The sequence below is a fragment of the Camelina sativa genome, chromosome 7 (genome assembly GCF_030686135.1).
Source record: "Camelina sativa cultivar CO46 ecotype springtype chromosome 7, ASM3068613v1".
In the NCBI taxonomy this organism is placed as follows: Eukaryota; Viridiplantae; Streptophyta; class Magnoliopsida; order Brassicales; family Brassicaceae; genus Camelina; species Camelina sativa.
This window is the reverse complement of record NC_141886.1, coordinates 33,580,390-33,592,533: the sequence shown is the minus strand read 5'-3', so window position 1 is coordinate 33,592,533 and position 12,144 is coordinate 33,580,390. Positions and strand designations below refer to the sequence as shown.

Here is a 12,144-nt window from a genome sequence, read left to right as displayed (position 1 = left end):
TATATTGAATTTCATTCAATTTTTTTAATTGAAATCTTTGTAGTTTTTAAGAACTTTTGTAAAAGCAATGGCTTGTTTTCAGCCAATTCACCCTTAAATAGATATACACTAGCTGATCTCTTTCACTTGGTAACTTTTGTTACGTACCTACGTTATATGTCTTCCATTATATTTTTTTGTTAGCTATTTTAGTTTTCTTTAGTTTTTGTTTGCCTGATTTTTTCTGTACTATTTAATTGAATTAAAATAAGAAGACAAGATCTCATAAACTTTCGCAAAAAAAAAAAAAAAAAAAAAAAAAAAAAAAAAGACAACATCTCAAATAATTAAGATCGACAAAATCTATAATCTGTTGGACGTGGGACAACTCGATCCACATTTAAAAGACCCATTCGGTCTCATGCAAAGAGTCAAAGAGACGTGCTCTTCATAAAATTATCCAACAAATTTTAACACAACTTTCCTACCGATTTTTTTTCTTTTAACACATATCGGAAATGATTCAATAAAGATGGGTATTATGTGTAAGTTTTCTCATACGATATATTTTAAAATAAATGTATACAAGATCTGATTTTTCGGATGACTTGAATATTTGTATCAGATTGACGGACGACACTTGCTAGCAAATAAATTTAGTCAACTAAACCCAATATCAGTTTAAAATCTACGAATATCGTCTTAATTAACTTCATACGTGGCCGTATAAAATTATTTTAAGCTAAATGCCAATGAAATAATGAATCTTGGTAGAATAGTAATAGAGGATTAGACATGGATCTGACTTGGATGTGACTCAGACGAACACGTTTTATATCTATCCTTTTTGTCCTCAAAGACTCAAAAGTTATCTGTCATTTGGTTCACCCCGAAGAACAATTTCCATTTTTTTCTTTACAATATTGTTTTATTAATCTTAAGGTTTTAAAACTAAAAGTACTGAAAAACTAATACAGTTGTAGACGGTTGTGAATTGGGTCTTGAAAGAATCTCAAGAAAACATAATACAGATATATTTTTGAGGTAAACATATCCATTAGTCTATATATATAGGGTTATTGTATTAAACATGAATAAACACTTCGACCAAAAAAGAAAAGAAAACTCAATTCCAAACCCTAAGATACTTTTTTATATAGTTGCAATTTTGCAAACGAAAGCGATTTTTTTTTTATAATAAAAAACTATGAAAAATAAAGATGTTTTTAATATTTATCTAGTTCCCCTTTTGCAAATTAGAGACAAGCGGTTAAAAGCTTTGGTTCATGTTTTAAAGATCTGTCAAGAATTTTTATGTCCCAATTTCTTTGCTTTTCACTCTGTTTGAAGAGTTGTTCCAGGGTCTTACACCTTTCTTCAATTGGCTATTATTTTGACAATTTTAAATTAAAACACATTAAAGTACAAATCAAAATACATTACTAAGGAACATAAACAAGGGAAGGTACTCTTATTATGTTGCATCAAAGATAACTTAAACCCATATCTAGAGTTTCAAACCAGAACCTTGGAGTTTCTCTTGGATGATCATGTCTATCTTGTTCTCCATTTCAGGAGTAAGGTAATTCTTCCAATCACCGACTTCCCATTTTCGGAAATAATCCTTGTGATCCACGTTATTTATTCTTCGGGTTTTGTTGACCTCCAAACAGCTCAGATTACGCAAAGAGCAAAGATCCAAGATCTCCTCCACAAATCCATTCTCTTCTATTGTTTCAATGAAAGATTTAGAACAAGAATGTAAAGAATTACTCTCTTTATTCAGCAAAAGGAAATCTTACACAAAAACCTTAAAGCTTTCTCTCTCAAGTTCTAAAACTTCTCTCTCTAAATTCATAGGTTTACCACAAGCTTTGGCAACTCTATATATAGAGATAGTTCTCCTAAAACTATTTGGGATTAGATATCTCCTAATCTCATTAGAACTTATTACAACTGTTTATTCTAGATGTCTCCTAAAATAACTCTAATCCTAATCTTTATTAGGATTACTTCTTCCGCAAGTCACACTTCAAGCTTAGCCCAACAATCTCCCCTCTAAGCTTGAAATCCTTCTTTGACAGTTCATGAACTCCGATGAGGTTCCTCATATTCTTGAATTTGATCTTGTCGAGAGCCTTGGTTAACACATCAGCCTTCTGTTCAATCCCGGGAACATGTACCACATCAACTTGTCCATTTTCAACACACTCCCGTATGAAGTGATATCTTCGGTGAATGTGTTTGTTGCGACCATGGAAGACAGGATTCTTTGTGAGAGCAATGGCAGACTTGTTGTCTACACAAATTGTTATTTTCTCACACGTTGTTCCAGTAATCTCAGCGAGTAACTCTTGTAGCCAAATGGCTTGCTTAGCAGCTTCTGTTGCTGCCATAAACTCGGCTTCACAAGAGGATAGCGCCACCACCTGTTGCTTCTGAGAACACCATGTGATAGGACATTCATTGAGATAAAACACATGACCAGCAGTACTTCTCCCATCATCCACATCCACACTATGACTGCTGTCACTGTATCCTATTAGTCCTGTTTGAGTTCTTGGTTTGAAGTGTAGACCATAGCCAGAAGTGCCTTGAAGATATCTCAGAATCTGCTTCAGTGCGGCTCCATGTGATTCTCTAGGTTCCTGCAAATAACGACTCAGAATTCCAACAGAGTATGATAGGTCTGGTCGAGTATGGAGCAAATATCTCAGACAGCCAATACTTCTTCTATAAGCTCGTTCATCAATGCGCTTTGGATCTTGAGTTTTTGAAAGCTCCAGACCCGGTTCCATTGGCAACAAAACAGAGTTACACTCACTCATTCCAGTCTCTTCAAGAATTTTCTTTGCATACTTTTCCTGTCTTAACACGATCCCGTTCTCACTTTGGCAAACCTCAATGCCAAGATAGTAGGTGAGTCTTCCTAAATCACTCATTTCGAATTTTCCAGCCATCTCATTCTTGAAATCAGAAATCAGTTTCAATGATGAACCTGTGACAAGAAGATCGTCTACGTAGACTGCCACAATCAGAAGATGTTCATTGTTCTGTTTTCTGTAAAGAGATGGTTCTTTACTGCATTTTTCGAATTTTAGCTCACTGAGAATGCTGTTAAGCTTGATGTTCCAGGCAAGAGGTACTTGTTTCAGTCCGTAGAGGGCCTTATGTAGCTTGTACACCTTTTCTTCATGGTCTTTCACGACAAACCCTTCTGGTTGAGTGACGAAGACATCTTCTTGCAAGTCTCCATGGAGGAATGCGGTCTTCACATCAAGATGATGTACTTCCCAGCTTCTAGAGGCTGCTAAGGCAAGAATAGAGCGAATTGTTTCGATTCTAGCAACGGGGGCAAAGACTTCTTCAAAGTCGATCCCATGTTTTTGTACATAGCCTTTAGCTACAAGCCTTGCCTTGTACTTGTTTATGCTATTGTCTATGTTCCGTTTTAGTTTAAACACCCACTTCAGGCCAATTGGTTTTACTCCGAAAGGTAGCTCAACTAAACTCCATGTCTTGTTCTTTATTATGCTTGACAATTCATCCTCACAAGCGTCTCTCCATACCTTCAACTCGCTTGCTTCCTGGAAATTCCATGGTTCTTCATTAACTGCTAGTAGAAGAGTTTCTCCTTCTATGTCTGATAACAGGACATAATCATTGAGATAGATAGGCCTTTTAACTTGTCTTGTTGACTGTCTCAACATTTGAGGTTGTTCTTCCACAGTAGCTTGCTCCTCTGCAGTTTCATTATCACTCCCCTCTATGTCATTTTCGTCACCTTCTGTGTCTGCTCCATCTTCTCTGTTTTCTTCTGCGTTTGTTTCATTCTCTGTTCCAGCAGCTGTGTTGAAAGCATTACTGATGCTGAGAGTAAATGTGCCTGAATCAGCAGAGTCCTTCTCAGAGTTGTTCCATTTCCAGCTTTTGAGCTCATCGAACACAACATCTCTACTAACCACAACCTTCTGGTTTGAAGGATCAAACAATCTGTATGCCTTTGAGCCTGGTTCGGTACCAAGATATACGAGCATCCTAGATCTATCTTCAAGTTTCCTGAGATGTGGTGTTTCAATTTTGGCATAGGCCACACAGCCAAACACTCGTAGATGCTCCACAATGGGTTTCTTTGCCTTGAATACTTCATATGGTGTTTGGTTGATCAGACTCCTTGTTCCTACTCTATTAATGACATAGGTTGCGTGCCTTACTGCCTCTCCCCACAGATAGTTTGGCATATTTAAATGCTTCAGAAGGCTTCTAGTCATTTCAAAGAGTGTCTTGTTCCGTCTCTCCACAACCCCATTATGTTGTGGAGTGTATGGTGCTGTGAGGTGTCTGTTTATGCCCTCCTTCTCACAAAATGCTTGAAACTCGTGAGACATGAATTCTCCTCCTCGGTCTGTCCGGAATGTCTTGATTGTGGTTCCAGCTTCATTCTCAACTAGTGACTTGAAGATCTTGAATTTTTCAAACGCTTCATTTTTCTCTTTTAGGAGAATAGACCACATATACCGTGAATGATCATCGATCAGGACAAAGACATAACATTTTTGTGCAGCTGTAGGAGGTGTGATTGGACCGCAAAGATATCCGTGAATCAGTTCCAAGGTTTGTGTTGCTCTAAAAGGTGTTGCTTTGGGAAATGTTTGTCTTGTCTGTTTTCCAAGTAGACAAGAAGCACAAGTGTCCTTTTCTGTTGGTGCACTAGGGATTCCGGTAACTAGCTCTTTCACAACCATCGTTTTTATAGTGTCAGTGCTAATGTGTCCTAGTCGTGCATGCCACAGGTTTGAATCTGATGAGGTTGTAAGTTGCAGGCACTTTGTGTTTTCAACTTCCAATTTTACCTTGTACAATCTGTTTCTCGACCTTGTTGTTTTAACCAATAGATGTCCATCTCTGTCGTGTATAGTGAGGAGGTCTTCTTTCATTCTTACGTCGCAACCTGATTTCGTTGCTTGTCCCAAGCTTATGATGTTACTTTTTAACCCCGGTATGTAGTAAACGTCTACAAGCTTCTTTCTTTCTCCTCCTCTTGTAATAAACAGAATTGATCCTTTCCCTTTTATGTCTATGTGAGAGTCATCACCAAATCGAACTCGTCATGTGACCATAGGGTTCATTTTGAAAAACAGAGTATGGTTTCCGGTCATATGATTACTGGCTCCATTGTCCAAGTACCAAGTATTCTCTGAGCAGTCTTCTTCAAAATCCATAGGTTTCACATTTTTTTCATTTAGGTACACTACCTCATGCATCATCAAAGAGTCGGCTTCATGGGTGTTGTCTTCTTCTTCCTTTTGGGCGCTTTCTTGTGCTTTGATCAGTTTGAGCAGACGATCTGGACAGTTGGAGGCATAATGACCAACTTTGTCACAACGGTAACAGGTAACCTTGGATTTGTCCTTCTGTTGATATCCAGACCTTCCTCGTCCTCTACCTCTCCCACGGTTTGAACCTCTTCCTCTGCCACCATCATAGTATCCTTCATATGAGTCAGAGTTAACATACATGAGCTTGCTCTGACTCTCTTGTGAATCATCTTCTTCTTTGATTCTTTCTTCATAGGTCTTTAATCTTCCAACGATGTCTTCAAAGGTGGTTGTCTTCAAATCTAGGACTTGTTCAAGGGCTGCAGTGATGTGTATATATTTCTTCCTCGGTAGGCTCTTAAGAAACTTTTTCACAATCTTGATCTCTTCAATAGTTTCACCTAAGGAGGCTGATTTTGTAGAAATTTCAGAAAGTTTGCCTACAAAATCGTCGATTGACTCAGTTTCTTTCATTGTGAGTCTATCAAATTCGGCCATGAGGGTTTGTAATCTTGCTTCTCTTACTCTTTCAGCACCAAGATTCCTAGCTTTGATGGAGTCCCATACACCTTTTGCAGTCTTCTGTTCACCAACCTGCAGGATCATTGATTCTGGAATAGACTGAAATAGAAGTGCTCTTGCTAGGTCGTTCTTTTCTTCTTCTTCTGTTCCAGGATCAATCGCTTCCCACACCTTGTGTACTCGTAACGCAACATTCATTCGCATCTCCCACACCATATAGTTGATTGATGTCAGCATCGGGCATTGTATGGAGGACCAGACGTTTTCCTTTGCCTTGTTGGTCATCTCAACGATTTCACTCATCTCTCGAATAAGACTTGTTTTAGAATCTTAAAACCTGAGTAGCTCTGATACCAATTATTGTTTCAATGAAAGATTTAGAACAAGAATGTAAAGAATTACTCTCTTTATTCAGCAAAAGGAAATCTTACACAAAAACCTTAAAGCTTTCTCTCTCAAGTTCTAAAACTTCTCTCTCTAAACTCATAGGTTTACCACAAGCTTTGGCAACTCTATATATAGAGATAGTTCTCCTAAAACTATTTGGGATTAGATATCTCCTAATCTCATTAGAACTTATTACAACTGTTTATTCTAGATGTCTCCTAAAATAACTCTAATCCTAATCTTTATTAGGATTACTTCTTCCGCAAGTCACACTTCAAGCTTAGCCCAACATCTTCTTCTTCCTTCGTAAAAGAACACCCCAAGAAGTCCGCAAGTCTCTTGATCTGATCACGAGGCTCTGCTTTCATTTCCTCGTACCTCATAAAAAGAACATGGTTGGGGTCTTCTAAGCTTCCTCTCCAATAGCTCAGGACATGTTCCCAAAAAGGTCCATAATAGATAGCTCCACTACAAAACGATTTGTGTATATACTCGAGAATGCTTTTGTCTAGTTCTATTTTATGCATAGCACACACGAAAAACCACCACGAGATCAACGTGTCCTTCGCGTACCTACACATGTACACAATCTTGCAAGGAGACGAGTCCTTGAGTGTCTCTTGCATAGTGTGAAGTGGCATGTGAGTCGAGAACAGCCTTGGAAATGATGAGAACTTGGACAAGTCAGGACTTGAGCTTTCAATATATACATCAATCTCTAAGAATGGTACAATTCCATGAGGATTATCAGAGAGCAGAGGATGATCATCAGACGAACGGTGCTTCGATCTCTCAAGGAGGGCGACAGTGAGGGCCTTGAGCCATGTAGTGCCTGATTTGGGGAAAGAAGCGAGGATTATATCGGTGTCTTGCGGTTGAAAACCTCTGTGGAAATTAAGAACGCCTTGGAGAGTGTTGTAGTAATACCAGCATCCTTGATACTTACAAAGCTTCTTCCCTTGGCCATCTGCGTCCGAAGGAAGTGAAGAGATCAAACTCTTGGTTTCTTCGCTTATCTTGTCGCCTCTTACGTTCAAAGGACGCTCCTTCAGATCCATTCTTTCTTAACAAAAGATGTGTTTTAAGGTTTAAATGAAACATATAATAGAGATACAAGTGAATACGCCAATTATTACATATACTTTTACTTGGTGCATTGGATTCTCTAAAGTGTTTTTTAGCTGAGAAAATCTTGATTTTACACATGAGACACGAGTTTTATATTATCTTTGATTGTAAAATCTCAATAATTTTTGCTTTTTTAGGTAATGCAATTGAATAAGAAAAAAATTTGGTTGGTCACATGTCAACTACAAATATTTGGTTGAAATAGTTCTCAAAGACAGAAGAAGAAAAGATTAAGCAAATGGAGAAAATGTTGTTGTCTTAACATTACAAACTAGGAAGAAATGATGAAAGAATGCTATTTTTTACTTCTTTTTCATTATTAGCATTCGAAATAACTAACAAGTTAAACAAAAGTAAACAACAAATGAAACCTTCATCAAAAAGAGAGACCGAATTCAAACAAAATGCGCTTTACCTCTAGGTTTAATCGGACTAAAGAAGACCTATTAAACCAAGTTTCCAGTGTTCCTCGAGGGAGAAAAAAAAACTTTGGCTCTGAAGTAAACTTACATGTTGGGACTTAAAAGTCATTCATCTCCATCGGACAATTGCTGATCCCCACGTTAAACCGGCTCCAAAACCGGATGTGGCTATGGTATGTCCTGGTTTAACTTTCCCGCTTCTCACTGCCTCATCAAGAGCTAGAGGAATCGAAGCAGCGCTCGTGTTACCGTAATTAGCCAAATTCGATATGACTCGCTCTGGTGGAAATTTAAGCCTTGTAGCCACAGAGTCTATTATTCTCTGGTTCGCCTGCAAATATATTTCGAAAAACATTCCGTCGTTTATTACTATCTTTTACCAGGTTTCAGATACGAAAGCTCTAACTTTTCCTACATTTAAGCTTGAATTCATAACTACTACCAATGAAACTTGAATAAGTGATAAGATTTTGATAAGAAGAGTAACCTGATGGAGGAGGAGCCAGTCGATGGCAGAAGCAGGAAGACCAGCTTTTTGCAGAGCAGACTCAATAGATTGAGGAACACATTTGACAGCAAAGCGAAACACCTCTTTTCCATTCATCTGAATACAAGAATATGAAGATTGTTTTGGTGGAAAGTCTCCAAACACCGAGCCATTGGAGCTTGATTCACCATCAGTTTGGGATTCTTTAACAGAAGCATTCAAATGTCTGCAAAAACAAAAGAGAATCTTACTGTGGGTTCTTAAGGGAAAAATAAGATGGATGTTATGCCAAGAAAATGGAATGTGAATCTAAATACCTTCGACCGTCCCCATCGCTGTGCACATCAAAACTAAACAAACCATCATCTTCAATATCACAGGCCTGCGCGAAATGAAAGAACACTTCTTTAAAAACAAAGGTTAATCTTCTAAGCCACGGTATGATATGCAATGTGGCAAGCACTGTCTAATGATTATGTTACTTACTAAAGGTTATACTCTGTTTCATTAATTGAGTGAACATTATATAAGAACTTTGAATATAATGAGTGCATGAGATTGCTAAAAGCTTCATAAAGCACAGTACCTGAACAACCACAGCACCAGCAGCGTCCCCAAATAGAATGCAGGTCCCTCTATCCGTCCAATCAACAAACCGAGATAAAGAATCAGCTCCAATCACTAAAACATTCTTAAAACCTCCCCCTGAAAAAAGAAAGGGGCAACAGTTACACACTTATCTTACTAAAGTACTCATCAAGTTTCATCTTATTTGAGGTTTACCCCTTATATGACAAGCAGCTGAAACTAGACCCAAAACAAATCCACTACATGCAGCTGTGATATCATAGGCCAATGGGTTCTTTGTGCAACCAAGTGCCTTTTGAATCTGCCATCAACAGAGAATTTTCACAAATCAAACAACCGGAACTCTTACTCCATCGAAGATAAAGTTACTTAGAATAAAGGGTCAATAAATACCTGTGGAGCAGCACCGAATAGATCATCAGGAGTGGAAGTGCACATCAAGACTAAGTCAATATCTTCAGGAACAACCTCAGCCATTTCAAGGGCTTTGGTAGCTGCTTCTACTGCTAAGCCAACCAAGCTATCTTTGCCTTCAATAGTAGGTTATACAAATTAATGTCTCTCTACACATCACTGAACGGTACTCTCAACTTAACATAGCAGAACAAACCAATGTTATAACTTACCTGAAACAACTCGACGGTTGCGAATACCAGTACGAGTAGCTATCCATTCATCATTAGTATCGACTATTTTCGCAAGATCATCATTAGAAATCAAAAGACTTGGAACCGCTGATCCACATCCAATCAATTTGCACCCACTCGGCACTAACCTTTAAGTGAATCAAAGACCATTTAAATGCATTACTCAAAAGCAAAACTTGTAATCAATTTGGTTTAAAGATCATCTTAAAGCTAAAGCTAAAGACTCTACAATAAAGATGTGATTTTTTTTTTTTTAATCCTAATAGCAAAAGAAGGATCTTGAATCAATGGAATAATAAAGAATCTGAGAAGAAGAGAGGACATAAAGATGTGATTTTTATTATTTCAACCTGGGTCGTTGATACTGAGAAGGAGACGAAGAAGCATCCTTATCGATGGAGCTGAGGGTAGAGCACAAAACCCTTTTAGAGAATCGAGTCGAAACGCAAAACCCAGATCGAGAAACACCAATCGGAACATTGATTCTGCTTCGTAGGTTAGGAATCGAAGGAGAAGTGAAGAACCCAGATGCATTCGCCATTCTGATTGAATTTGATAGATAACAGAGGAATCGAAGAACAACGAAACGAGATTGGTTCAATGCAAAATCAAGGATCTTTCTTTCTTTCTATCAGCTCGAATTTAGCGTAATGCCAGAGATTGTGTCACCGGAATGAATGAGAGAAGAAATTGCGAAGACAAAGATTCGAATTTTAGCTTTTTCTTGTATTGCGATTTTGTGTGTATGTGTGTGTGTGTGTGAGAGAGAGAGGAGAGTGTGTAAGGAAAAAAAAATCAAATCTTCGGAAGTACCGAAGCGAAGAGAGGAGGAGACAGGGGAGGTGAGTGTGACAGCTCAGTTTTGAGGAGATTCCAATGCCATTCAAAACTAAACTACTCCTCCCCTTTGTTTAGTTTATTTTGTATTTGTTTTCTTTTTTCTCAATCAAATCCAAATTTATTCACAAATTTACATGTAACACCCCCAATTCATGTGGTAAATGGAAACATCAAAAAACATATCAGTATATAACTTTTTTGTAACTTGGAAAACGTATTATGAAAGTATTGATTTCATATGTAGAGTTTTGAGAGGAACTCATGTCACATTTTATTGAGCATTGGCTCCTCCTCGCTGAGTGGTGTGTTAGTTAATTTTTGTGTATGTTGTTGTTGTTGTTGGCTCGCAAAAGGTTGGTCACTGTAAAATTTCCTATGATACCGAAATTAATGCATCACGATATGATTAACATAATTCAACTCCATAATATAGTTTTGGTGTACCATCTAAATAAATTTTCAAAACTAAACCATACACTCTAAATACTAAACCATATTTCTTCAAAACTATAACCTAAATATAAAATAGAGAACTCAAAACTAAAAAAAAAAAAAAAAAAAAAAATTGGGAAGTTTATGAAATTTCTAAAAATCAATTTAAAATATTGTAATGTGTCTAATAATGATATCTTGGAAAGTTTATGAAATGTGTGATATAATTATCCATAATACATGTTTTAATGTTGTTTAAGATAAATCAATCACACATCTAAAATTCAAAACACATAAATCCATTAAAAAAGGATTTATTCATTTATAAAGATAATTTTTTAAAGGTTATTATTTTGGTCATGTCTAAAAAAATAAAATGTATAAAATTCATCAATTATTAAAACATAGTTATTTATTTTTATTAGGCTCAGTTTAAAAAATAAATTTGTCTTTATGCAAATTTATCTTTATGTGGATACATAAAAAATAACCAAAAAGTTAAAAATGTCATTTTCTAAATGCCTATCTAATAGAGCTTTCCATTAAAGAGGAAAGAGAAAAGTGCCTATCTCTCAAATTTGTTTTCAAAAGTGTCTACTTTTCAAATTATTTGTTGAAAAAGTGTCTACTTTACCAATTAGTTCTATAATATACTATGTATATACCCTTACTAGGATGTGTTGCATATTTTTTAAAAAGTTTGGAAAGGCATGTTATCAAGTAATTTGGATGTTTCTTGAATTACATGTGTTACTATGAATATATGGGACATAAACAAAAAAAGGTGGTTGAGTACCGGTCATGTATTAGTAGGTGTTGGGTGAACAACTTGAAGAAGAATAGGAGATTAACCAAATCCACTTTTAATTTAATTGATGTGATTAAAATTAAATTAAGGTGTGGCATAGAAGAAGTGTAAGATTAAACCAAATCCACTTTCAAAAATATAATTGAAGTGAATAAAATTAAAGGAATAAAAATTTATTGCCAAAAGAAAATGTAAATGTGAAAAAGAGCAAATGTTGTCATATGTAGTTGGTTTGTCTGGACCGTTTTAATAAACAGAAGCTTCATAGTTTGGTGGCTGAGACCTTTTACGGATAGAGAGAAGACCACGAACAGAGTAGCCACAAACCACATACAAACACACAAATCTGTAATCAGACCAAATTAAAGACAGAAATATGAGTAATGAAAAAGAAAACACTTCATAACCTGAAACGCATTAGAGAGCATGATAAACAATAAACCTATCGGTGGTTGGTAGCTTCAACCTCCCATTCAAGACCTTCAATCAATTCTCTGGGTGTTTGAGCGAAAGGCTTTTCAGCTTTGGTCATATTATTGCAACATCATCTGAAAATTGTTGGTCTATAGGCAGGGAAAAGGTCGAT

General features: G+C 36.7%; 3 protein-coding genes across 3 annotated transcripts; all 3 read right to left on the bottom strand.

Annotated features, from left to right (window-relative positions):
- Positions 1-1,351: 1,351 nt before the first annotated feature.
- On the bottom strand, positions 1,352-7,373 carry LOC104703874 (cytosolic sulfotransferase 5-like). The gene is made up of 2 exons (XM_010419962.3): positions 6,497-7,373; positions 1,352-1,702 (listed from the first exon to the last, which is right to left on the bottom strand). Exons 1-2 carry the CDS (start codon positions 7,262-7,264, stop codon positions 1,487-1,489), a joined length of 984 nt encoding a protein of 327 aa, XP_010418264.1. The 5' UTR covers positions 7,265-7,373; the 3' UTR covers positions 1,352-1,486.
- Positions 4,976-5,955, bottom strand: LOC147941987 (uncharacterized). Its single transcript, XM_087460094.1, has one exon. The coding sequence runs from the start codon at positions 5,901-5,903 to the stop codon at positions 5,088-5,090; it is 816 nt and encodes a 271-aa protein (XP_087316220.1). The 5' UTR covers positions 5,904-5,955; the 3' UTR covers positions 4,976-5,087.
- Positions 7,374-7,547: 174 nt separating the features above from the next.
- Positions 7,548-10,407, bottom strand: LOC104703873 (beta-ketoacyl-[acyl-carrier-protein] synthase III, chloroplastic). Its single transcript, XM_087460093.1, has 8 exons — positions 9,829-10,407; positions 9,458-9,606; positions 9,225-9,361; positions 9,027-9,132; positions 8,830-8,948; positions 8,561-8,625; positions 8,244-8,469; positions 7,548-8,087 (listed from the first exon to the last, which is right to left on the bottom strand). The coding sequence occupies exons 1-8, from the start codon at positions 10,017-10,019 to the stop codon at positions 7,866-7,868; spliced, it is 1,215 nt and encodes a 404-aa protein (XP_087316219.1). The 5' UTR covers positions 10,020-10,407; the 3' UTR covers positions 7,548-7,865.
- Between the last annotated feature and the right edge of the window lie 1,737 nt (positions 10,408-12,144).

Coding starts and splice junctions, on each gene's coding strand:
- LOC147941987 (XM_087460094.1), bottom strand. CDS start 5,903: ATGATCCTGCAGGTTGGTGAACAGAAGACTGCAAAAGGTGTATGGGAC.
- LOC104703873 (XM_087460093.1), bottom strand. CDS start 10,019: ATGGCGAATGCATCTGGGTTCTTCACTTCTCCTTCGATTCCTAACCTA. Junction 8,949..9,026: donor AGCTGCTTGTCATATAAGGG/GTAAACCTCAAA, acceptor TTCTTTTTTCAG/GGGGAGGTTTTAAGAATGTT. Junction 8,626..8,829: donor CTGGTGCTGTGGTTGTTCAG/GTACTGTGCTTT, acceptor CATTTCGCGCAG/GCCTGTGATATTGAAGATGA.
- LOC104703874 (XM_010419962.3), bottom strand. CDS start 7,264: ATGGATCTGAAGGAGCGTCCTTTGAACGTAAGAGGCGACAAGATAAGC. Junction 1,703..6,496: donor TTACGAAGGAAGAAGAAGAT/GTTGGGCTAAGC, acceptor ACAATAGAAGAG/AATGGATTTGTGGAGGAGAT.